Source organism: Falco cherrug, chromosome 3, assembly GCF_023634085.1.
Source record: "Falco cherrug isolate bFalChe1 chromosome 3, bFalChe1.pri, whole genome shotgun sequence".
In the NCBI taxonomy this organism is placed as follows: domain Eukaryota; kingdom Metazoa; phylum Chordata; class Aves; order Falconiformes; family Falconidae; genus Falco; species Falco cherrug.
In genome coordinates, this window is record NC_073699.1 from 119,050,190 (window position 1) to 119,076,696 (window position 26,507).

The 26,507-nt window shown below is 50.0% G+C and overlaps 1 protein-coding gene across 4 annotated transcripts; it reads right to left on the minus strand.

Moving 5' to 3' along the window:
* Positions 1 to 484: 484 nt before the first annotated feature.
* Positions 485 to 25,510, minus strand: STK40 (serine/threonine kinase 40). 4 transcript variants are annotated; one of them, XM_055704666.1, is made up of 12 exons: positions 25,381 to 25,510; positions 17,654 to 17,766; positions 15,494 to 15,613; positions 14,405 to 14,490; positions 13,763 to 13,906; positions 12,491 to 12,718; positions 11,596 to 11,648; positions 8,705 to 8,820; positions 5,327 to 5,471; positions 4,848 to 4,967; positions 3,768 to 3,852; positions 485 to 2,949 (listed from the first exon to the last, which is right to left on the minus strand). In XM_055704666.1, the coding sequence occupies exons 3-12, from the start codon at positions 15,603 to 15,605 to the stop codon at positions 2,731 to 2,733; spliced, it is 1,308 nt and encodes a 435-aa protein (XP_055560641.1). In that variant the 5' UTR covers positions 15,606 to 15,613; positions 17,654 to 17,766; positions 25,381 to 25,510; the 3' UTR covers positions 485 to 2,730. The 4 variants fall into 4 exon arrangements, with proteins under 4 accessions (XP_055560641.1, XP_027661839.1, XP_027661838.1 ...); XM_027806038.2 differs by lacking the exon at positions 25,381 to 25,510 and adding an exon at positions 24,516 to 24,918; XM_027806037.2 differs by lacking the exon at positions 25,381 to 25,510 and adding an exon at positions 19,407 to 22,196.
* Between the last annotated feature and the right edge of the window lie 997 nt (positions 25,511 to 26,507).

The following is a 26,507-nucleotide window of genomic DNA, read 5'->3' on the forward strand; positions in this document are numbered from 1 at the left end:
GTGGGACCCCAGCCCGGCGCGGGGGGCTCGCAGGGCGGTGCGGGCGCTGCGGTGGGCTGCAGCCCCGCACGTGGCACCACAGCGCCGCGGCGCCGGGTGCGTGGGGGCTCCTGGGGCAGCCCCGGGGAGCTGTGGGGACGGGCAGCACCCTGGCCCTGTCGCCGCTTGGCCACGGCACGTACCGCTCGGAAGCAGCAGAGGCGCGGGGCAGAGCCGAGGGCACGGGCAGGGGGCTCTACCCCACCCACATCAGCCCTGGACCTCCAGGACAGAGGCTGCGTCCCACGGCTGGCCCCAGGGGACCACTCCAGGCTGTACCGGGATGACCCGGCTCTGCCAGGGCAGCTGGGGCCCACAGGGCAACACGGGGCTGCAGGCCCCCCCTGCTGCATCCTCTTGTGTGCCCCCCCCCAGGCACAACAGCCCCCCAAACCCTTTTCAGACCCACCCCCCCATCCCCGCAGGGTCGCTGCGCGCCGGGCTCTCGGTATGAAGTTTTATTGCCGACATGCAGGAGTAGTTTCGATGTAGTACAAAAATAATGTCTTTATACAAATTTTTTTCCTTTTTTTTTTTCTTTTTTTTTTTTTTTTTCTCTCCTTACAATAGGCTCCTTCCCGCAGCACGGCCCCTCTGTCCACACCCCCAGCCCCTTCTGCCCTCCCCATGCCACCCCCTCTTCCAGTTTAATACAAGTATGATTTACTGGCGATGACTGGTGCACAGGAATACTGGGTATGATATAGCCTTGCAGAGTCCCCAGAATATTGCTTCAACTTTGGGGGGGGGGAAGGGTGTGTGTGTGTGTGTGTAAAAAAAAAAAAAAATCAGGAGAACAAGACAGGAGAAAACCAGATGGAGAGAGCAGAGCCCAGCTGGAAGGTCCAAACCCCACGGGTGCTCAGGGGCTGGGGGTCCCTACTCTGTTGCTGGTGGCACAGGGGGGTGATGGGCACACACTGGGGTGTACTGGGACAGACCCACCATCTTTAAAATAAATAAGGCTAAGACTTCAGGCTACTGGCTCAGCTGGCTGGGGTTGGTGCAACTGTTCTAGTCTGTATTAGTGTTCACAATTCCCTGCCTGCCCGCTGCCAAGCCGCACGGCTTCGGCGAGTTCGCAGGCAGGATGTAATGCCCGACGCTGCCAAGGAGTTTCAGGTCAATCCCTATGTCCCCACAAAGATGCCCGTAGGTTGGCCCAGGCTAGACTCAGTCTGCTTCCCCAGCCCAAGGCAAGAGAAGGCAACAACATGCTACAAATAGATCAGCTACTTGCTCCCTGCCCACAATCACTGCGGGGGGGTAGAGCTGGCCCCAAAAAGCAGGGCCAGCCCCCACAGCCAAAGCCACAGCAGCTTTTCCCATCCCTGCTCACACCTTTCCTTGTGTCCAGCCCAAGGCTGGCAGGAGAGGGTGATGCTGGAGCTGCCACGGGGCTGGGAGCAGCCAGGAGCAGGCAAAGGTGGCAGCCGGAGTGCTGGTGCCTGGAGCAAGAGCCCTGGCTGGGGTCCTGTGAGCCCTGGGACCTCTGTGTGAGAACAGTTCATCTGGCAAGACAGGCATCCAGTTCACAAAATGAGGCTCAGAAACAATCGTTCCTGTTCTCAGCACAGGCAAACACTCTTCCAGTGGCATTAGGTGACAAACCGGGACATCCTTCTCCCACCGCAGCACCACGCAGGGGTGGCAGAGGCAGCCCCAGGTTTGCATGGCGAGGCTGGGATGGCAAGATAAGCTAGGGAACAAATACAGTAGAGACTTCAGCCAGCCCCTTCCTAAATCTAGGCAGATTATTTTGGGAAGCTTTTTCACATTATAACTCATATATTATATCTGTACCACAACTGAAGTGTGAAAATGCTAAATCAGAATTAATGCAATTTTAACTGCACCTTAGATAAGCTACTGAAAAAATAAGATTAAATCATATATCCTTATGAAACTAAAAGAATCAGTGAAAGGTGGGTAAGAGGTCAGAGGCCACACCGGGCCGAGTCCTGCAAAATCTTTGACAAGATCCAACCTTTGCAGCGATCGCCTGCAAGGACAACTCTTGCCTGAGGCAGTGGCCGGGCTCTCCAGGCAGCCCCCGGTCACACCAGGTAACTGGGCGGCTGTTTGTGCCGCTCACAAAGGCCTTGGCACACTGCAGCCCACACACGGCCACTGAGGGTTAGCCAACACAGCCAAACCAGGTGGCACGTTAAGGACAAAAAAAAAAAAATTGATGCAGATGAAGGGAAGTGGGAGGTTTCAAGAAATTCTTCCTTTCGAGAAACCCTGATAAATCTAAGCTTATTCAAACCATATGGAGCGAATGCAATCAGCCGACTCTCCGTACTGCACAGCCGCAACTCTTGTGCCAGCAAAACCAGCTTCACCCTTGGTAGTCTTCTCCTTTCCCACAGGCTTTGCTCGATCCAGAGAACAGCATGGTTAAAAAGACAAGAGAGGTAGATTACAGTCATGATTAAAAGCAGATTAGTCATCTAGGCTTCAATTTAAAAAAAACAGATTCCAGAAGATGCCAAGAGGTTGCTGCTTCCAAAACTAGCTTTTTCAAAAGTCTCCCTCCAGAGCGAGTGTGAGTGCGTGTCCCCGAACAGAGCTCAGAAGAATTGCTACATTATTCTCCATCACGGGACACCGGTATTGCTGTTGAGCTGTAGTAGGCGACGTGAAAGGCAGACTGCAGGATGGTGCTTGTGCTCTCGGATGTGTGGGAAGCTACTTCCGAAGGTACCTCTGGGCCAGGATAGCTGCGTCCAAAGGGTTCATGGGCTGGGCGTCATGGCCCAGGCGTCGCACCGGGGGGATGTTCCCAAACTGCCGCTTCTGTAGGAAGCTCTTGGCCTCATGCAAAGTGTTTTTCTCCTCAGCCAAGAGCAGCTGCTGCCTCATGTAGTTCTCGAACTCGTACTGCGAGCACTCCTCCGTCACCTTCACCTGCCACAGAACCACCCCGTCAGAGCCACAGCAACACGCAACAGGCCCACAGCTCCTCTCCCGGTTCTCCTGAGCTACCACGGGATAACTGCAGTCTCGATGCAAGACTCCTGCTGCCAGACGTACAGGCAGGACTCCCCGCAAGCCATTAGCGCCACCAGGAACAGAGGTCTGGAAACCTCAGTGGCTCTGTCCTGCTGCAACTCATCCCAACCCTGCCAGACAGTCAGAGGCTGCAGCTGTCTGACCCCGGCTCTCACATCCCACCCACCCCCCCCCCCCCCCAAGCCCAGCGGAGGGATTTCTGATGGCAACACCAACTGTGGCATCGCAGGCAAAGTGCCTACAAGGCCGTCCCTGGGCAGTGAGGTCACCAACCGTCCCTTCCAACGTGAAATACACTGGCAAGAAAACAGGATGTTTGCTCTCACTGCAGAGCTCACTGGAGAGCCCGAGCCAACGCTGCTGCCTCTTCCTGCCTCTCCCAGCACATGCAAACTCTCAGCTGCATGCAAGGGAGTGAGCGCTGCTCCGAGAGGAGCGAGCTAGGGGCGGCTCCAGGGCCCGCGAGCTCACTTCCAGGCAGCATGGCCAGCTGGATGTGACTCCCAGTCCCAGCAGCGCGAGCCTTTCCTTCCACTGCACACAAGGCAGCGATGCACTCTTGTCACCTTGCAGAGCAGCAGCCACAGCGGGGTCCTCACCGCCCTCCCCTCGCCAGCTCGGGGGCCACAAGGAGCTGCCACCTCCTTCCATTACCGACTTGGCACAGCGGCACGGGAAAGCAGTTCCATGGAAAGCAAAGTAGGAAAACCTACCTCTTGGGGGTTTTCAGGGTTAGCCACTTGGTCATCGATGTCTGGCACCACTTGCAAAGGGCCACTCAGCGAGGACATAGACTGCCTGGAGGGAGAGCAGAGTGCCAGGGATTCGGAGCGCAGCACTGGCTTGCCCACCCTCACCCCACACCCCGGGCACAGTAACCCTGCCTGGCTGGCCACCCGTGTGGCACAGGGCTGCCAGGATGCCACACCAGCCACTCCTCCTAAAGGACACTACGCAAAATTCAATTTCCCTGGTATGAAATCACATTATAATCCTCAGAGCCACCTTTTTTTTTTTTTTTTTTTTTTTTTAAACAGGATGTGGAACACTCTAACCCTTGCATAGGTAGGAGAGAAAACAGCCACAGCTCCAAAAATCACAGCCTTCACTGCTGACTCAACAGGCAACAACAACAACTTTGCCTGGGCATGCTGTGCAGCACAGACAGAAGGTCGCAGGGCTGACAAGAGGGCTGCACCAAACAAACACTGCCAGGATCAGTTTCTGCTGGAGTGTGCTACTGGAATCTCATCCCAGTTGGTTCATGCCCGTCCTGGAGTCAGATTTACCCTCAAAAGGCATCCCCCCACCTCGCCTGTGTGGTGTTCCCACCTGTGACGGCATCTCCTGCTCTTCTCCTCTAGAAGTCTCGTGACTGCTTTCACTTAAAGGACAACGCAGTGCTAGTTACAAGCTTGCAGGAAGTCTCTCTGCATTTGGCTGCATCTGTCTGCATGTGTAAGATATTCCTGACCATCAGACTTCATTTAAAAATCAGATCTGGGGAGCACAAGGGGGACACGGCAGAGGCCCTCCCGTACCCCAGTACTGTTTTGTAATGTTACTGCTCTACATACTCCAACCTTGGTCAGTGACATGCATTTGTACAAGCCGCTCTGGCTGTATCTATCAGCAGACACCAGTGGCTGAGACACAGGATTTAAAGCCTTTCTTGCAGTTCCCACAGATCCTCCCCTGGTGTCCTGTTTGGCAGCAGTCTGCTGGCCACAGCTGGAATAACACAGCCTGTGGCCGGAGACACCATGTTCCTGCCTCTCTGCTCTTGCACATACCATGATGCTATGATGGAGCTGAGAGAATCCAGCACTTCAGAAGCTGTCAGACGCTGCTGCGGATCCAAGACCAGCAGTTTTCGGATCAAGCACACAGTGTTTTCTGAGACCCGTCCATCCCTGGGAGAGAGAACACACAGTGACCCTGAGCGTCCGAGGTGGGCAGAGGCAGCAGCAGGATGGATGTGCTGGGAGCACAGGTCAGGAACCAGAGGAGCCGCTGCTGCCCTGACAGAGACCCCAGAATTAACCAGGAGGCTGATTCCCTGTCCCTGCAGCACGGAGGCCTTCACACAAGACGTCCCAGCTTTGTTACTGCTTCCTTGGTGTCTACTGCATACGGTCTTTGTTCTCGTTACTGCTGCAACCCTCAGGGGCTTTGAGGGAAGCCCCTCCAGCGCCAGCTGTCCCAGTAAGGCCCAGAGCACCACCCACACAGGCACCAAGAGAAGGGCCTCCCCGGGACGGGCTGTACTCACTCAGGGATGGTGTACTCGGCAGCCTTGATTTTGCGGAAAAGCTCCTGAGGTATGCTGTCGTAGAAGGGGAACTGGCCATAGAGCATGGTGAAGAGCACCACACCCAATGCCCACATGTCACTGGGTTTTCCACGGTACGGCCGTCCTGCAGGGAGCAAGGAGAGACAAAACCACCATGCTTTACAACACTGCTTGCCTCTGCTGCCCACCACCAGCAGCAAAGGCACTGAAGTAACCTCTGCAGGTGATCCTGTTTTCTAAGCATTGATCAAAATGCTCGACTTCCTATCACAAGACACTAAGAAACTCTTTCAAAGGTGCATCCTTCATGAATAAGCAAGTTGTTCACCTCCACACAGATGTCTTCCCTTCCCCTACAGAGCAGGGCCGTCCCTGCTGAACAGCCTCGATCGGAGCCAAGAGCATCCAGGAATCTGAACCCCTCCGTACCGTGCTGGAGTTCTCACTTCACTCCCCTTCCCCATCCCAGCAGACTGTCACCACCGGGAGCTCCTGAGCCTCACAGGCTCCGCAGATGCACCCTGCTGCAAGCCTGGGCCAAAGGAGAGGCCGAAGGAGAAGTGAATTTAAGAGCCAGCGAGCAAAAGGCAGGCGGAGGCAGGGAAGAAAGCCCAAGAAGGATAAGTGCTCTTCTGGTGGAGTAGCCAAAGATCAACACCAACCTCACCACCCCAGCTGCACATGAGATCTGCGTGGAAGCACAGACTAAGACTCTCCACACCCAGCTCAGACTGAGCTCATCGAGATGGGACTCTGCCTCTGGGACAGATCCAGCACACAGCCACCAGAGCCTGCTGTGAAACCACCGAGGGCGCGCGAAGGTGCCTCTCCTGCACGGAGGCATCCCCAAAAGCTGCTGCAGCCCTGGGATTCGCTCGATGGAAATGCTGCTTTGAAGCCCCTTCAATCACACCATAAATCAGCAAACAGCAGCACGCACGAGGGTCAAAAAATTAAACGCCAGTGCCGTACCACAGCACAGGACTGAGGGAATGACTTCCTCTGACTCACGCAGTGAGTCACTGCTGCAGCATTTGTTATTTGTACTAATTATTCTTTGCTTTATACGCTCAAAAAAAGGCACCTCTCCCTCCTCCTCCAGCTTTTCCTGTGGTGACATTTCACCAGCCATAAAATACAAGCCATCTCTTAGCAGAAGACAGCTCCTCTTGGAGACCTAAAACAATGATTAATTCTTCAGGCGTTTTAGCTTCCCCTTGCAAAGGAACATTAGCAATACAGACAGAGGGATGCTCAGTCTGAAGCTGGTGGTGAAGCTTGGATGTCCTCAAGTAACTTTTCTCTCAGTACTCGGAGGGGAACTGCAGACTGAGCCATTTTGCTCTGGAAAACGCTCTTCCAGAGTGTTGGGCTGCAGACACCCAGCAGGTAAGGGCTACCGGCAGGGCGGTCAGAGCCCGAGCGCAGTGCGATCACACCCGGCGTCAGGCCAGGCGGTGCTCCAGCGGGAAGCAGTCCTGCAAGGATGGCTGCGCCTTGCAGGGTCTCCAACGGCCTCAGCTGTCGGAGAAGTCAGCAAAACCAGCCTGTCCAGTCCCTTGTGCCGTGACCCACGGACAGGCCAGCCAAGCCACCACCAAGAGAGCCATTAGAGGAAACGTGGGTGCTTGCAGCTGAGCTGTGCTAGCAGGGAGGGCAACAGGGCTGAAGTCCAGGACAGAACAGTACCCTGGACGAGCAGGAAGGAGCAGCTCCATGCAGCCTTTACTAGACACTTGAGCTGCAACCGCTCCAAGCTCCTGCAGAGCAGTTGGCTCGTATCATCCATCTGGTTAGAGGGGCCTCAGGATATCCTGCAGAACAGGAAAGGCCTGCAAAAAACACATGTTCCACCTCCCTGCCTGCCTCTGCTCCCTTCCTGGCTTCGTCCTGCCCAGGAGGGAAGCAGCCTCAAACCTGCCTGGCAGATCACAATGGAAGAGCTCAGCTACATTTATTGCTGCTGCCTGTAAACCTGACAACAAACTTACTAAAGCGAGTCCACTGGGTCTGGAGGTATCAGGACTAGCTCCCTCTGAGGGCATTACTGAAATACAATATAGCTCAGGATACCATAAACAATTCTTCAGCAGAGGTGTTTTCAGTATTCCAGGTGTTATCCTCACATAAACAAATGTGACAGACTGGCAAGGATTCTGGCTTTCACACCAGCGCACAGTGCTGCCCAACAGACTGCTGACTTTTCCAAAAAACAGCTGGTGCTGATGACCTGCTGTCCAGTTTTAGGCAGCTTCCCATCATCCAAACCCTACCTCAGCCCTGTGGATGGATAACCCTTAGGCAGGTGGGATGTACTAGGGGTGATCTTGGACCACAGCGTGCAGTTCAGCTTCATCCAAAGGGAATTTTATCTGTGCTCACCAGTACTCCACAACATGAGCTAACGCACAATAACTGAAGTCTCCATAGAAAGATGTAGATATGCACAGTCCCAGCTGCAAATGCACCTTTCAACACTGTCCAGCTCATCTGGATGAAAAGAAAGTAAAAAAAAAAAAGCAAAAAAGCCCCCAAACAATGCCTCTGTCACTACACTGACAAACAGGACCACCACCGCCTGCTCAGCAGAAAAGCTGGTACAGTAGCAGACCTTAAGAGCTCATGGAAGAGAAACCTCCTGAAGCAATTAAATAGACAGAAACCACATCTGTTCCTGAAAGTTCCATGCACTGGAAACAGTTAAAAGGCAGAAGGACATGAGGGAAAGCTGCTCGGTGCCAGACTTCTGCTTAAGGGCTCTGCTGGAGACACGGCATCGGCCAGGCTGCTGGAGACAAGATACAGCCCAAACAGACAGCTGGTCTGGCCCGGTGTCATCGTTCCTTTATTTTTAAGTAACTCCTCCCAGTGGGCCCAGAAGCTGCCCAGAGGGTCAGTAGTTCCCTTCTGGAAGCAAGCAGCAGTTGCAGCAACTGCTCCTCTTAGCGTACGGCCTGGAACAAACAGACGTGATGGTGGGATTTGGGCTGACTGCCTCTTCGGCCTGGGGATTTACCTGCAGCTTAAGTGAAGCCTCAGGAACAGGATTCAGACATGGGAAAGAGAACATCTTGTGTGCAGCCAGCCTTATTTAGGAGCAGGCAGGAAGCTTTTAATTAGCTTTGAAGTTCAGACTAGCCTTAAGAAAAAAGTTACACTCTCTCCTTCCATCCATACTTTCCCAGTTGGAAAGAAACAGACCAAGTCTCATAACTGGACCCTAATTAAGAGGCTCTCACAGAAGGCCGGTTACACATGGGAACAAAACTAAGTGGTTTTCATGTATTGTCAAGAGCCACAAACAAAAGTAGTGTAGGGGCTGCGAATGCCCACCGAGGGCTGAAGGGGATTGCCTACCGCTGAGCACATCTGGGCTGATGTAGGCAGGGCTCCCTCGCTGGTCCTTCAGCAGGTCATCTTCACTCACCAGGTGCTTTCCGAGACAGAAGTTTGTTATGGTTATTCGATGGGTTCTGGGGAGAATCAGAAGGCATCAGTGAGCAAGGACCGTGCTGCACGAGTCGAACAGCACAAGCAGAGATGTTAACACTAAAACAGAAGGGTGCATCTATGGGGCTTTCTGGGAAGCTTGATCTGCTGGGGAAAGACAAGTGGAGCTGTAAGATCAGCTCCATTCCAAAGGGAAGGGATTCCACACCTGTCGGCACAGCTTCCAAGACTCTTACGGGGGGGGTAAGAAAATTTCTTTTACTCCTACAGATGTTGTCTACACCCAACCTGAGTGGCACACGCAAGCGTGGCTGTAAGCACAGGGTGCTCACGTAACTTGCTCACATTGTGGCCACACAGCTGCCTTTTGGCCAGCCTGCCAGCAGCACAGCACCATGCAGGTAGCAGCAGCACCAGGATCTGCACCTGTATGCTTGCTGACCAAAGGCTGTTAAAGTGGAAGTTTATTTTAATTGCTGGTTCTACCATATGCTTCCCAAGCACCATCTCTAAAAGCAAACATTGCCTGGAAGCTGAGGGGAAAATAACCTGCAGAAGGCCTGGCCTCCACGTGCTGTTTGCTGACGTACCACCAGCAGATGAGCTACAGAACCTTTGATCAGATTCAGTACAACCCCTTCCGCATTCCCCAGCAATGGCACAGCACGAGCCTGGTGGCAGTTTTATCTGATCCGATCCGCAGGGCTGTCCTTCACAGGCAAGTACACAGAACAGCGAGAACTGCAGGTACATGCAACTTCTCTATTAAGATACCCCTACTTCCCTATGGTATTGCCAGCTCCAGTTAATGAATTTTTCCAGGGAAAGTGAGCTCATTACAAAATTATCACGTTACATCTTCCATGTCACTCAGATAATTTGGATTTTAACGTACAACTTAAAGGACTGAGTAGAAAAACACCGTCTACAAGTTTGCTATATTCTTGAAAAGTACTACACAACTAGAGCCCAACAGAATTAAGTCAGTCACAATAACCAAGAAATATTTCCAGCAAGTCTAACAGATAAGTGAAATAAAACCAAGTGTGTGTTGGCAACGGACAGTTGATTATTAAGACAGACAGACTTGTGTTTAAGAAGTGTCAGCTTCAACTGTCAAGAGATTTCCCTGCAGGTTGTTATTCAGCCAGGATTTGTTAAGGATTTAAAAGACTAAGCGTTCTAAAGGACACAAAAATGTTCAGGGTTGCTTGGTTTTATTTAGTCACTGAAATTTGATCTAATCTGTAATCATCCAACCACTGTGCTGGCTAATTAGAAAACCTGCAAGGCTTTAACGTCCGCATCTCATGAGGGACAACGCTGGAGGGACCTTCGCTGGCCCCGGGTGTACCATGCCTGGTTAGGGCTTTGCAGTGATAGGGAGCTTCCTTCACTCCCCTGCTAACAGAAAGACCTGGCTTTTTTGTGAGCACGGCTGGAACAGAACAAACATTTCTGATCAGCCCAAACGGCTGGTCCTCTCCATGGTGATCTATTCTTATGCCTCACCCACCCTTTCACATGACTCACTGCTGTAGAGGCTACAGTTTCTCCTCACCAAAGCTGATGGTCTTGCTAGGAAAAAGCAAAAACATAGTACGTAATACAAAGAATGACTTTAGCAAGTGTGTTCACAAAGCTTCAAATACCTTCCCCCTTCCTGCTAGGGGGGGCCCTGTGTGCAGCTCTATCAGCGGGATGCTCCACTGCACACTTTGCCCAGAAAAGCGGCTCTGAGTGGATCCTTTAAAGCAGCAACCTTTGTCTGCCTCTTCCTAGCAAGAAAAAGAATCAAAGCAGCAAGCGGATGATAAGAGATTTACCTTAAAGCACCTCTAGAGAAACGACTTAAAACAATTTAGAGGTGGCCTTGAAAAGCACTAGCTGCTGTGTGTCGGAGAGGCAGAACCGAGAAGTTCGGCCTCAGTAGGTAAAATCTATTTTGTTTCCAACAGTATTAGGGAGGAGAAAAAAGCTGTGACCGCAGTGAACCTGCATGCTTTGTACAGACTCTGGAAGCCTGCAGATCTACAGCCTTCCTTTTTTATTCATTCCACAGAAAACCAGACAGTGTGAAAAGACAATAAAATTCCACTCATTCTTAAAGTTAGTGCAAAATATTTAGCCAGTAATGTAATACTGAAGGACACAGCAGAGTAGCTGAACTAGAACTAGCTTGCCAACTAAATAACTGCATAACCCAAGACAGCTAAAAAACTCCAAGGAGCCACCAAACAACGCGCACGCTGCCACCACTTGTGCGGAACTTGTGCCTCACGGATGCTGTTTGCTCTGCTCCGGGAGGGCTGGTCCCTCTTGTGTCTGCACAGCATCCAAGGCATGTTGGACATTGGTGCATTATAAACTGAGGCTTGCACCAAACCAGCTAATGGGAACAAGGAAGCTATTTCAAGCACAAATACAGACTAGACAGAAGAACTTTTGTTTAGTTAAGTAAATATTTTACTGCTAGGAAAAACACAGCAGTGCAACAGTCAAAGGCTTAACACTGCTGTGATTACATACAGACTGCAGTGTTGGGAATTCCTTCAGCACGACGGAACGTGAATTATTGTGAACAAAACCACTTATCACATTTTATATATATATTAGCAAAAAAATATTAAAGAGTATTTCCCTTGCAAATTTCTTTGCGCAGCTGGCTTCCGTCTCCCTCACCATTCTCACATGACGGCACTCTCAAGTGCTGCCCTCAATTATGTTTCTAGTAGAAATCTGCTTCAGGGAAGAAATGTAAGACAACTGCCACCACAGCAGCTCTCCAGCAGACTTACCTTTTGTTTAGCACCATGTTTCCTAGTTTCAAGTCTCTGTGCACAATATTTTTCTGTAAAATATAGAACAGTACAACGTGAGCAAAAGCATATTTGTTACAGAGGTATAAATTCGATACTAGGACAAAAGCACTAAGTATCTTCTGAAATCATGTCATCTTCATTCTCAGAAATAACCTAGATCAAGGTTTCAAGTCGGGTTGCATCCTGGGTACTTTGTGCACTTCATTTTCCATTCTGGTTAGAAGGACAGAAAAGTGAATTTGCTACTTTGAAAACAAAGATAGACCTGACTGAAACTAAGAGACCTGAAACTTAACAGTCCAGGCTCAGTAAGACCAATATGATGAGCATTCCCTTAAAAGATACAGGCTTCACCGCTTTGCCAAGGAAGGATGAGTGTCCCCTATCACAGGGTAAGAAGTCAAACACTGGCAGAATCTATTTTTGTTACAGTGATTTCTAGTTCATTGATCTGAAACTTGTAGCTTGAGGTTCTGAGCTTAGAAATCAATTCTTACATTGTGATTTATTTTGCTTCAAATGGAAATAGCTTAAAGTGTTTCCTGCATTTGATTAGCCTCTGCTCTCCTCTTCAGCTGCCCCTTTCTGTGGTTAGTAACACTGTTGTTCACCTGATCCGCATTTAATCCAGCTGGCCCCTTTCCACAGTCAACAAATTCTACATTATCATAGAGAAACTTGAGGGGAGGGGAAGGGAAGGGAATGCTCTTTTACAGCTTGGGGCATCAGGTCTCGCACAGAACACTGTTACAAGGAAACATCCATCCCTGTCATCTCGTCACTGCCTGCACAAGGAAGTTTTAAAACATCTATTATACTAACGTGGGAAAACTAAGGCTTCCAGCACTGACAGGGGTAACAAAGATCTTACCTTATGTAATGCTTCCACCACTCGTACCACATCATAAAATATCACTACCGTCTCCCGCTCGCTGAGTCTCTTCTCTTTAATGACATAATGCTGCAGATTGATCAGATCTGCTGTTTTGTCACTGAAGTCATGAGCACAGAGACAGTCTAATACAAGACAAATACGCTTCTTCATTTTTCTGACCATTCTGTTGGCTTCTAGATCTTCTATAATTTCACAAGCTCGGTCCTACAGGGAGACAAACAAATGAGCAACAGTTCAGGGAATTTATCTGGGCCTATGTACCTGCATACAGAGCACTAGAGAATAAATAACTATGTGGTGATCTCAAAATAAGCAAATGCAGTCATAGTGCTTGATCTTTGCCCCAAGTTGGGATTAAAAAAAAAAACCCCACCAAACAAACGATACATGACCTCTACTTAAAGAAGCCAGAGAAAGTCTATGCTCTTTGGTTATATGTGTATGCCAGCACTGATACTGTTTTTACAGACACCTTTAGATAAAGCCTCTACAGTGGTACAGGCTCTCCAAATACTAGCAATCCAACACATTATTAATGAGAGGAACAGAAATCTTAAGACACAATTAGCAGTTCTTCCATAACATTAAACAGGATGCAGCAGAGTTGGACATTTGGCTTATTTAAAGTATAGTACAGATGGCCTCAAGTGAAAAGTCTGCTGACAAAATTTAACCAGCCAGCAAGGCAACACCAACATCCAAACCAGTAATTCCTATCAGCCCATTCCATCCATAAACAGCTCTGAAGGCTTTAACTGCAACACAAGTCACTCACACAAGACACTGGTCAGCACACCGACTAGTTTAACTTGCTGAAACAGTTCCTTGGCAATTTGTCCCCTCTTACAAGTCATCATAAAACAGCACAGAGTCCAGAAAGCACAAATTCAGCTATAAAAGGCGCTCTGTGGGTCCAGAAAGCACAAATTCAGCTGTAAAAGGCGCTCTGTGGGCACAAATTAATTTGCCAGTGAAACAGCTATTCTTCTATTTGAAGAAGATGCTACTAAGCACCTGTCCCATGTCTGAATGTTGTCACATTTCCCAAATCCCGTTACGTGCCACTTAACTCTCAAGAGCCCCTGCCACAAACCTGCTTGATTGAAGCAGCAGCGGTTAATGTCAGCAGTGTGCTGCTAAGTCTTCACACAAAAGAATGGGGTCAGCACAACTGTAAATTATCCAAAAGCAGCTCAAGCCAATAGCAGTTACTGGCATTCCCCCAACCTGGACAGTGACCAGCTGTACCTGAAAGAGCCCATGATGATGAACCACTCCTTCCTGGTTGTGGAGCAGGGAAAGGAGAGAATATTCTGTGTGCAGCAGCATCTTGCCCTGTCGCTCCTCCTGGGTTTCTATTCCTTTATCACCCCTTTCTTCTAAGGTGAGAATCTTCAGGAAAAGGGAAAAGACCTCTACAGTTCCCAGAAAACACAGAATGTCCCCAAACCTCTCTCATTTTAGGTATTCACATGTGTTTTAGCAGCTGATGTACTTGCTCTGATGTTTGCACACTTGCCACAAACCTGTCTGAACTAACATCTGCACAGAATGCACAGCATAAGCTTGACTAACACACAAAAGCAGCTTAGGTGGCTTTCTGCAAATACTCCAGGTGATTTTTTTCCCCCCACTGGAGCTGCTCCCATTTCAGGTGCAGCTGAGCAGATCAGAGGGCTCCAGGAGAGCAGCAGAGCAACCACAGAGGCCTCATCTCAGGGCTAATCTCAACACCAGATCTATGCCTGGTAGAACTGCCCCATCGAAGGGAAGTTCCAGCAGCCGTTTCCGACAGTGTGCTGCTTCAGCCTACACCACACATGGCTGTGAGTGCTTCTGTCACAAGAGTGAATGAGCCCCAAAGTTCTGGAAGCCCTGCAGTTTGCTTACCTTTAGCTGATAGAAGTCATCTGTCCCATCCTTTCTTGCCAAACACTGAACAATACTTGGCACGGGAGAGTTACCTAAACGTGGACCTAGCAGCACAAAGCAAAAACAGACTTGTTTTCCTTTAAGCAGCAATGACTAATTCAGGGTTACATCAGTATGCAAGTGTCACGCAGTTTACATTAGTTTAAACTAAGTTCCTTTTTTTTAGTAGACTAAGTGCATTTCCACAAATTACACTCTGAAGAAAAAAAATGGTATTGAACTCTGAAACCTTTGTGGACAATGTTTCATTTGTTCACTGGAGAAACACTTAACAAAAGCCCACACATGGCACAGCTGTTTTCAGAAATTCAAATTTCTGCATGCCTGAACCATACGGCTTTTACGTTTACTAGCAACACCCATGGCAACTGCTATTACCACACCTCTGAACCCAACTGCCACCTCTGCAGACACGGCTCAGGTACACAGATCAGTCCAAATTTCAAGCTAACATACAGCTTCCACTGCAGTTTAAGTCAATCAGCTTCCAGTTGATTATCCATTGATTTCCACTGTGAAGTCCACTACGGTTTTGACAGTTTATATAACAAGTTCTGAACTAATAACTATTCCAGTAACTATCCAGAGCTAGCAGAGTGGTCTTGCCTTTGCACATACTGCTCATAACAACCACTAGTGCATAAATAAGTTGCCTACACGCTGATTTGACAGCATATTCCAGGCAAGCAGGGTTGAGCATCTCCCTGGAGCTCTAACCAAAAAGGCTCCAGAATGAATTTGCTCTTTACCAAATTTAAGCATGTAGTTAGAAAAAACCAAACCACCAAAAAAAAAAAAAAGCAAGAGCAAGGGCTGATATTGATCTTAAAAGCCATGCCTGCCTTGCTATATTAGTATTATGAAACTCCTTAGCTTGACCAGCTGCAGAAGTTCCAAGGGCTGTAGCAGAGCAGCATCAAGTGAATTGCACTGAGCTAAGACGCTGAATTACACATCTGCTTTGCCTCATTTTATAGTGTCTTTTATTTTCAGTTTTGCAATCAGTAGCTACCTTGAAAACTGAAGAAGAAACCCCTCCCTGCTTACCTAGTATAAAAGGGCCCGCTCTCTTGGCATTATTTCCAGAAATCCCTGTACAAAGAGCTTTTGCTTTAGTGGATGTTTCCCCAGCTCCTCTGTCTGATGCTCGCCGCTTCATCCTTGGCTCTTGAAAGAGAAAGAAGAGCACATTTGATGAGCAAGTGAGTTAGTTTCTTATACTATCCCTTATTTTGTACTGGAAGGCTTTCACCTACTGATGCACTCGTGTCTCTGCCTACTTGTGTTTCTACAAAAAAAGCTATGGCTCATTACTGATAGACCAGTTGTGGGCTGGAGACTTAATGCATTTTTGAAGGTATAAATCAGCCTCATTATTCAAAGCAACATTTCCTAGAACACTTGTTTGAGACATACAGTGGGAACAAGTCAACATAATGAAAGCTTGCTTTACAGCAAAACCAAATTTGCAAATTAACATATTCCAAAACTAAGTTATCATTCTGTATGGATGTTTACTTCTGATTCCGCCTGTGGACTTTTATGGGTTCCTCCACAGAGGAATTCCCACCAGGCATCGCAGCTAGCTCACCAAGTAACTCGGAAGGCTCAAGTCTGTTCCTCAAACTGCCAAGAACGTACAAACTAACTGACCATAAAAAATAAACAGTATCTTTCACCTTTTCCAGCAAGGGCACAGAAGACTGAAACATGCTAGTTATCAAGAGGTTCAGTCAATTTAACAATGATATTTCAAAAATGTAGTTTCAGTCTTAAAAAAAGTCCCCCCCTCTCTCTTTGTACCTCTTTAGGCTTTAACCTTTTTATTACATCTCCATCTATCTACATCCAATGCAGCTGAAATCTGGATTCCAATACATAAAGGTCTACCACTTCAGTCTCTATGTGCAGGGGTCGATGCTTTATTTTGAATGAACACACTATTACCTGCCTTTGATGGATATTCTAATGAAAGGAAACACTGTGGTGCCAGTACGTGTGCTCTCTTGTACTACCCACTTCACGCAAAGGACAATTGAATCTATTAAACATGCATCTCATGCTTCTGCATCCAAGTATTTATTCAAGGTCCACACATCACAACAATTCAGCACAAATAACCAAAAGCTTGGCTAAATCCTACTTATTCAGGTACTGCAGAAAATCTGATTTCCAACATACGTTTTCTGCTGCTCAGAAATCTAAACAGAATTTGTAGCAGAACTTGCAGGAGAATTTGTATTGCAGAACCAACACCTAAAGGGCCAAATAAATTCTAGCCTTTGTGAATAAAACACTTCTTCCCCAAACAAAGGTCTTGTTTCAGTTTAGCAGGAAAAGAACGTCTCATGTTTGCTGCCAGCCCAGCCTTCACATGCTGCATGCTCACTACAAGAATAAATCGGCTCCAAAGCGATGTTTTATTTCCAATGCACCACCTCCTCTTCACCTTCATCTCTTGGAAAACAGTTTCAAAGACTTTCATAAATACCTAAATGCTAAATGCTCATTCTCTAACCTTTCAAAGATATTTTTTTTTTTGGGTGGTGGAGGGGTGGGGGAAGAGGAGGAACTAAGCAGAGATTCATTTTCTTACTCTGAGCAAGTCAAACAAGCCCCGATAGTCTTCCCTAAGAGATTACTACAGCAGACTAGGAAAGTATTTTTGGCTTGTACTTATTTGTTTTAAAAAAAGTCCCAGTGTTTCACCACGTAAGAGATGGATAAATCACCACGCTTTGAATGAAGTTTACCCTCTGGCAGTCCCACCCTTTCTGTGGACACAAGCATGATCTCATTGCATTAATTCATCGAGCAGTACCTGTCACCAAGATCAGAGACAGCAAGAGAGATAAGGTGAGAACTGCAGCAGTCTTTGCATCCTGCACTACCGACTTCCACCAGCTGTTCAGTCTCCGACAGAGAAGCGTTACCAGGCCCAGCTAGCTGAAGAGAACAAAGTCTTGAGCCCCACATGCAACTTGTTCTGTTCATTCCGCATCCCTGACCTAATATTTGATTGTTCCTAATAAAATTCTCCACTCCTTGCAACATCATCATGCCCGCTGGAAACCTATGAGTAACATTTCCACTGGAGAAACCCCACTGCACAGAAACTCTGAGATAATGACCGTTGTGCAATCCAAGCTGGATAGCAATCGCTGGTGCAAACGGCGTTATCGTAAACAAAATAATCTGAGGACTCACGTAGTTCAGCATCAACTGTATCTTTACTCTTCTTCCAAACTAGGTTTTCCAACGTCTCAGGAGACAGGAGTCATCACCTTGGAGAAGGCTGGATGGTCGAAAGGTCGAGGACTCTGTAATGTGAAATGAGATACACTTGATGCTGTGGTTCTGGATTATTCTTGATTACGATAACATGGTATGCACCAAAACTTCTGCAGCTTGAAACATCTGTGTTTGTTTTGGCTTAGAAAAGGCCTGAAGCTCCTGATACCATGTGACAGGAAAAAAAAAAGGCTCTTGAAGTTCAGTCCCCAAAGAGTCACAGGCATATGGCCCTGCACAGCAAGACAAATACAAGCGTCAACGATCTCGAAAGACATTCTGTGATGTGAGACAGACCTTCAGCGCAGAAAAAAATACGTTCTTCATTTTAACCTCCATCACACGGTACTAGCTCGCCTGTTCTTAACAGTATCTTAAATACACCCAAGTTAGCAACAGTGCCACAAGAAAACCTTCACCTCTAGAAGTAATTTTAGTCACAGTAGAGTTAATGCTTAAAGTTTGGACCTGAATTGAACAATTTCTGCAACAAAGAATAATACATTGAATTTTATTCTTTTCAAATCCCTGCAAGTTAATTCCTCTTTACAATTTATATTTGGCCTCAAAAAAAGTAACCAAACTCAGCTTAAATTCAGTGCTGCTTAATAGTTCCTCTGGTCCCATTAAAAAGGAGAAATTTAGGATTTAAACCAGACAATCTAGAATTGAATCTATACCGCCTCTACCAAATGCTTAGTTTAATCCTCAGATATTGCACGTGTTAAATGTTTGTTAATCCAGGCTGGCTTAATTTACCAGTATCCACATAGATCAACCGAAAAATGTACAAGGAACACCTGGGACATGTGAACCAAACTCCCGGCACCTCCCAAACCACATCACAGTACCGTCACCTGGTCCTGGGGGAGCTGCAAAGATTTTTTTGCTAAAGATCTTTCTGAATTAAAGCACCAAACCTATTTATATTTTGATGAAGAAAGTTCAGAGCCACTGCTCTGGGTAGCAGGATGCCCTGGCCAGGCAGACCACGTCGAACCGCTCACCCACACGCCAGGTAGCCAGCGCTCTCAGTATGAGTCGTCTCGGCACTGAGAGCGAGTGAAGGTGCCCCAGCCCTACCACTGCTTAAAGGACATACACCAACTCACATCTCACAGCTCTGTCACACAATATTTGTAAAAGCAAGGGAGAAAACCACCAATATAAATGAGTCCTGTGCTATTAAAGACAATCCTGTGCCACTCACAGCACTGTCTACCCAATCTCCCTGCTCCTTACCCTGTTCCAGCTGCATCACGAGGCAGCAAGGACAGCACAGCCCCACAAAAATCTCAGGAGCCCTCAGCAGCACCCTGAGGGAGCTCACACCTCAGCTCAGCAGAGGGTGAGCACTTTAGGTTCCTCCAAGACCGGAACGAAGGACGATCGGATGGAAGGAAGGTCCCAGAGCAAAGGGAAGAAAGCCAGGGGCAGCTGTTGTGAAAAAGCAGGAAGATTTTCTGCACATTGTGTAAACCCAGTTAGAGCAAGGAAATTGGTCAAAAGGGCACAGGCTTCCTTGTGTTAAGCCTCCTGTGGAATGAGTGGCCATCCACTAGGCATAGGGTAAGAACAGTATTTTGAGCCTGTCTTTAAGGAAAATCTTAAACCAAGAACAGTAATGTGAGAGGTTCCCCTCCCTGCCGAGCCAGCGGGAGCTTTCTACCTGCAAATTCACTGAATCTTGGCTTGAGCTGGGCTGATACAAAGCTCTGATTTCAAGGCGTTCCACTGCTAGAAGTACTCTAACACGAAGCTGGTATTTCTCAGATACCCACAGCTGAAATATATCCTGGAAGAACAAGCTTTAAATAAGATTTAGACAAGAGCCATAATAAGCTGGATGGCTTAAAATGACTCTGCAGTGGAAACACAAGGCCGCAAGTGCCGAGTGGCAGAGTGGGATGGGGGTCCCACCCCCGGAGCAGCCATCTGCCATCCCCCGGCACATCCCTGGCCCCACCGCGGGCACCGCCGGCCCCTGGACAGGCGCTGGCTGCAGGACCCCTGCACAGCTCAGCTGGAAGGACACTGGCAGTGTCACTGCTCCTCTGCCCAACGTGTTCAAACAGCAAAGGAGCTGCTGCTTCGTGTCCTGCAGCTAGTGTTGCCAGAGCAGCGGAGCCCTCCCCGGACAGGCTTGCTCAGAGCACACAAGAGGGGATTACTGCATGGCACAAGGATTTCCTCCTCACACACAATGAGCAGAGGACAAATAAGCAGTAAGTGGAGTCCCATGCACAAACTGGTTATGCTGCAGCACAGCTGAGAGTTAAAATAGCCTAAAACTGAGAATGTAGAACATTTCCATGAGAGGCAGCAAGCCTCGCAAGGTCGAAGAGCACCCCCCAGCCCCTGCAGCAACGTCTCTGTCTACAGGCAGCCCACAGACAGCTGGGACTTTCCAATTCTTAACACTAAAAAAAAATAATATCATAATTCATTTTAACAGCAGCAGGATAAGTCTCAAGAGAGAGAATCCAACATCTATGCAAAGAACCAGAACAAAACCACTTAATCCCTTAAAACGCTCCATCCTAGGGACAGGACAGATACTGATGTAGTGGGTTCACCGCCCCCTCCCAAAACCCAAACTGAACAGACTGAATCAAACCACCCCCGCTCCCTGTCCCACCATCTGTAACAAAAACGGTCTTCTCAGACAGACAATGAAATTACAAGTCTAGCACAAAAATTCGTTACTTAACCATTTTAATGTGATGCATGCAATGTATCAAACGTCTTACTGGAGAAGCTTCTAAAGCTTCTTACTGTGTTAGCTATGACTTTAATAGAATTATTAATCAAATAATTTGGAGACCTAGATGCAACATCTTTTAATTACGTAGCTTAAGGAAATTGTCTAATTCCTGAATTACTGCATGATGTTCCAGTGCCCAGCAAAACAACAAAGAAAAACAAGAGAGGAGGAAACTGACCTTTTCATCTGGGATTAAAGAACAAGCAAGTCCTACAGTCCAGCAGCCACAGCTAATAGCTGGAGCAGGAAAAAAACAGTACCTTTGGGGCGTTAACAGGATTACTCAGCAGCACAGAAACTAGTTAAACACTGGAGCAGCTGATACAGCCTCCACAACTCTTTCTGTTGTTTTATCTTGCAACAAGGGGACAAAACGAGTTAGCTGGTATTTATACTTCCCAGTGTGATGACTGGCAACCCCAAAGGTGTCCTACCCCACTGCTACAAAGGAGCAGAACTCTGCAAGTAAGGCAGCGAGATGAGCTGGCAGCTGGGAACCAGCAGCAGATGACAGAGCCCACCAGCATCTACTGGAAGTTCAGGGCTATCAAGGACAAGCTCCTTCAGCAAGAAGCTCACGCCATTATAAAAGAAACTCCCTGGGAGCCCAGGTGCTGCAGAAGCAGCTCCCAGGCAGCCAAAGGAGCTGAGCTGTGTCTGCTCCCACTCACCCCACTGCCAGCACCCCAGCACCTGAAACCTGCCTGTCGCTCCTGACCTGGAAACGCTGCAGGTGGAAGCACGGCTGGGACTCGTGGGACTTGCAGGCAGGGCTGCCGACTCAGGCGCACGCACAGGACAAATGAATCACCTCTCTCCCCATGGGCTTCGTCACCAGGCTTGAAACCTCCACAGTGGAGAGGCAGCACCGCTGGGTGCTCAGCCATCCAGGGAAGCACGGCATTGCTCTGTACTCGTGAATTATCCATCTCCCACCCCAGAGGGAGAAGACCTGTCACCCAACAGAGCAGCATTTCTACCCAGCTTTCTCTTCTGGCAGGCAGATAGTGCAGCATTTGGGATGAACCTGGAGACCCGGTCCAAAGGTTTTTGTCCCACTTGCCCTGTCCACTCTCCTCTCAGCCAGTGCCTCAGCTTTTGCAAAAATTAAGCTACAAAAATTGGGCAGTATTTATCAATGACAATTAACTGAAGTTCACATTTAAGCCTGGCTCATGGCAAATTCCAGCTCACAATAAGCCGTGTTGGACATGACCTAAAAACCTACACGAATGCTAACATTAAATGAGTAAAACCTCGAGAATGGCCTGACTTCCCCGCACAGGAACAAGCAGGTCGGTATCGCTGCGAGAAGCGGTAATCCCAGAGCATTGCCACACACCTTCCCTGGGCAAACCCGGCCAGGGACAGCTCAGAGCAGAGTCATCAGCGCTCCCAGGGACAGAGGCTCCATACCCATTGGAAAAGCTTCCCTGAGAACAGGCGGAGTTCGGATCAGCCAGGCCTGAGGAGGAGCCACTGGCTGGGGGATTACAGGGAATGTTTGCCAGGCAGATCCCAAGCAAAGCAGGCGTGTGGGAAGGAGGAGCTGCTGCAGCCAGGCACAACGCAGCTGGGGTGGGCTCCCCTCTCTCTACAAAGCACTGTAGTAGATTCACTACACAGGAACATTAACTTTACCAAAGGCTTTGGAAGTTGAACCACTCTGTAAGAGAAGTAATAACAACAATATTTAAAAAAAAAAAAAAAAAAAAAAAAGCAGCCCATCAGATGACTCAGAGCCACCGGTGCAACCCATGTACCACTGTGTGAGCCCTTCCGGGAAGGGAAGCCTTCTCCAGAAACAGAGGAGCCCTGACTCAGAGATTTCTTGGAAACGTGCGGAGACTCATTCAGTCTTCTTCCCTAAGTGAGAATTTCCCTCAAAACCAGACACAGAGTTTCTCTGACCAAAGGAGAAGGAAGAATCCCAAGGTGCCAGCACAGCACGAGGGGCCGAGGTACCTGGTGAAGTATGAACTTGCCAAGCAAGCCACACTTTGGGAGACCCGAACACCTCCAGCAGCCCCTGCCGAACCAACCCACTAGAAAAACACCTTCCTCAGACCAACCTGCTGATTAGTTTAATCCCAGGTATGTGAGCAAGGCATGGCAAGCACTTGGGAGGCCATAGTGCAAAAAGGGACCCCAGTACACCTTGCCTACATCTCACATCTACTGTCGCCAATCTCCAACTTCTCAGGGACAAAAAAGGCTTCCACAGGCCAAGTCACACATCAGGGAAAGCAAATTCCTTCCTGGCCCCCCGCCCCCGGCAGCTGGGGAAACTCTGAAGCACAGAATTCCAGCAACGTAATTACAGTGCAAGCAACAAGCTGGGCTTTCTTTAAACCCTTCTGATGCATCAACACATGAGATAGCCAAAGACTCATCTCTGGGAGTTCCCTGTTTGGTTACATAAACACTAACTTCGGTTTAACCCTTTCACACTTAAGCACATGCCACATCCACCAGGAAAAATCCATGCTCCAGCCCAACATCATCATGGCAGGGGCACCTACAGCCGAGTACAGCAGAGAAGAGCCTGGAAATCCAACTGTAGCACTCTGACAGCACCCGAGACTCCATTGCTCTCCCAGCACACAAGTTCCTGACCTTGGGCTGCTCCTGTGAAGTCTGGCAGTTATTACCTTTCAAGTCACCATCAGGTGAGACGTGTATTGTATTACAAGGTTTTATTTTTTGTTTATAGCTTATGTTACTATGTACACTTAACATTCCGTAAATCCACTACAGCAGGACTTTCCTCACGCGCACAAAGATTATCACATGACTTGCACACATGCTGACACTTTCTTTACAGTGAGGTGTGGCTGCTGTTTTTAATGATAACCTACTTATCTAGCCTTAACTAGACAGAAAGAAATACATTTTCTACATATACTGCCATGGTAATGTTACTATTGTGTGTGGCATGAAAGCACATTGACAGACACTGTAAGTTCACAACTATGTACCCAATTAACAAACAAAAAAAAAAAAGGAAAAAAAAAGAGCATTTCACATAGAAAATTACAATGGACATAGTCTCTCTTGTGGTCTAGCAAGAGCTCCCAGGCACGAGCAAGGCACACACCGTACAAGTCCAGAGCACAGATAACACATCTCTTATTTAGGCTAAGCTCAGTGGGCAGTTCAGGCAAAATAAAATCAATAGGGTTGTCCTTAATCAAACAGCAGCTAAGTGCCTACAAGGCTTCCCTCTGTGCGGTTTCAAAAGGAGATCATTCTGTAATATCCTGAGGATAAAAAGCAGCTGAACATGAGTATGCTTTTAAGTAATGCGATTATGTGACCAAACCATCAGCACGGATGCCACAGAGAAACAATAAAAGGATGTAGCACAAACACTCCAGCAGCAGGGAAACACATCCTGCATCCCAACCACTGCCAGCCCGGGGCCGCTCACCAGCAGGTAAGCCTTACTGTGCTCTGCCCCTCAAGTTACACCTTACCCAGGCTGCAGGCACCCTGAGAACCCAACCACCCTCCACCTGCACCCAACTCATGTCCCTTCTGCCTCAAAGGGAGCCTTGCTGTCCCGCAGCAGGCAGGTGGCTGAGGTGCAGTAGCTCAGCCTTGTCATGCTGGGCACTGGCCTCACTCCGACTTCTCTACCTCGCTCCAGACACAGGCTTGCAACCCGAGGAGACCAGAGCCCAAGATGCCTAGCACACCCACATGTAAAAGCATACATTAAGCCTACACATCAAGGCTCTAAACTAGTAAAGAACCGTATCACCGTCACCGCAGCACATCTGCAGCCACAGCAGGAGGAGGGAGCAGCTGGCCTGGAAGAAGACAAGCCCCAAAGCCCTTTTATCAGGGAGAGGAGCAGCGGGGCAAAGACACCGTGCCACAGGCTGCCCCCAACAGCAGCACGCGGGACCTTTAACGCTCTCGCTTATCACAGTGGTGAAGATCCCAAAGGCCACAGCCAAAGCCAACAGGTAACAGAGACAGGCTCTGAATGCAGGAAATCCCGAAGCATACCTCCTTATGTCCTCCCGACGAGCTCACGCAGGGAGGACAGGACAGGTTTCTGTAGTTAGCTCCAGCTGTAATACTTCATGGTCTTACTCATTCTCACTTAGAGGTATGACCTTCAACTACTCACTGCTGAGACACACGAGACTCCTCCTCAACACAGAGGTCTGAAACAACTAAATTAAGAAACTCCTGCCCAGACTGAAAGCGAAATCAGCACCAAACACAAGCTGTTTGCTCCCTCGGCAAGCCCTGAGCCTGTCAGTGCATCGCAAAAAGACCTGTGCTGTCAACAAAGCCCAAACCCCCGCCAGCGCTGTCACAGGGCAGAGAGCGACAAGGGAGCTTTACTAAGCGATATTTAAATCCAGCCGCGGCATCCCACCCTCGCTGGCGAGCGGCCCGCGGCCGGTGCACCGGCAGTACACAGGCCGGCCGGGCCGGGCCGCCCACCGGGGGAGGCTCCGCAGCGTCAGGAGCTCCCGCTGAAGAGCCCGGAGGCCTCACGGCGGCCCAAGGCCGGGAGAGCGACAGGCAGCGCCCGCAGGCCACGGCACGCGCGTGGGGACGGGCTCGGCCTCTCCCGGGCCGCTCCCGAGCCGCCGGCAGCGGGGGGGCTCCGCCGGCAACGGCCGCCCCGGCACAGGCCTCTGCCGGGCGGGCACCGCCTCGGAGGCCCCGCGGGCTGCCGGCACGGGACCAGGCGGCGAAGCCTCCGGAGCGGATAGGGTCCCCGCAGCGCCCGGCCCGGCCCCACACGGCCACGGTTGCCGGCGGCGCCTCCCAGCCGCGGTGCCTAGGCCGCCCACCCCCTCTCACAGCGGGCCCAGCCCCGGCACGAGGCTGCCCGCTCCCGCCCGCCGCCGCTCACCCATGGCCCCGGGGCCAGTGCGGCCGCCGGCGCCTCCCGCAGCCCCACGCCCGGCCGCGGCCTCCGCTCCGCTCCGCGGCGGCGGCCACCTGACAACGGAAGTGACGCACGCACCGCCGCCCCCCGCCGCCATCCCGCCTCCTGGCGGCCGCCGCAGAGATGGCGGCGAGGCCCCGGGGAAGGAGCGGCGCTGATTGGCAGGCTGAGCTATCTCCGGCTCTGATTGGACGAAAACCCAACTCCTGGGAGGGGATATTTGCGGCAGATTTTGATTGGTTGAGACGCGGCGGTGAGAAGCGAAGGCTCATTGGTCTGGGCGGGATGACTCCCTCCGCCGATTGGCTCCCGCTGGAAGCCAAGGGGGTTGGTGGGTAGGCGGGAGATTCGAACGCGCCGTGATTGGAGGAGAGGCGGGGGCTTTCCCGGCGAGGCCCGGCCCCACGGGCCGCTGGGCCTCGGCGCCGCCGCCAGTCCGACCCCGCTCCCCCGGTCCGGCCGCCGGGCCCCGGGGGCAGCCCGGCGGGTCAGGGCCTGGGCTGGACACTGAGCTCTCAGCTACCCGCGCCAGGCTGCACCGAGCCTCAGCAGCCCCGCACCAGGCCGCACCAGCCCCAGGTTCATCTCCTGGAGCTGGACGTGAGCCCAAGGCATCTCTGCAGAGCCTCCCACCCCCACACCAACGGCCACACGAGCCTCTCCTGGCGCTCCCAGCTTGCCCCTGGTAGGGATGCGGGGTCCCTCGTCACACGCATTTCTCACGTGAACTCTTCAAGATGACCCACCGCCACCTGAGCGACTATTTGGGGACAGGGCGGCAGCACCTTTGCTCTCGGGGTGCTCGAGCTGCTGACCGCTCCAGCGAGGTGCCCAGGCCCAGAGCCAGGCCAATGGCACACACCGGGGACAGACGCCAAGCTCCATCTTGGAGGCCAGAGAGCACCGTGTAACAAAGGGATCCCTGCAGAAGTAGGACTAAGTCACCTGCTGACTGCACAGCCCTTTCAGCAGGCACACAGCGGCCGAGGAAGCGCTGTGGAGCTGTGGGAAAGGGTGATGGAGGAGCAGGGAAGCAGAGGGGCCAGCCGCAGCAGCATTCCCCATGGCCTCGGCAAAGTACCTTCATGCTC

Coding starts and splice junctions, on each gene's coding strand:
- STK40 (XM_055704666.1), bottom strand. CDS start 15,605: ATGAAGCGGCGAGCATCAGACAGAGGAGCTGGGGAAACATCCACTAAA. Junction 13,907..14,404: donor ATGACTTCTATCAGCTAAAG/GTAAGCAAACTG, acceptor CTTTTCCTGAAG/ATTCTCACCTTAGAAGAAAG. Junction 12,719..13,762: donor ATCATCATGGGCTCTTTCAG/GTACAGCTGGTC, acceptor GTCTCCCTGTAG/GACCGAGCTTGTGAAATTAT.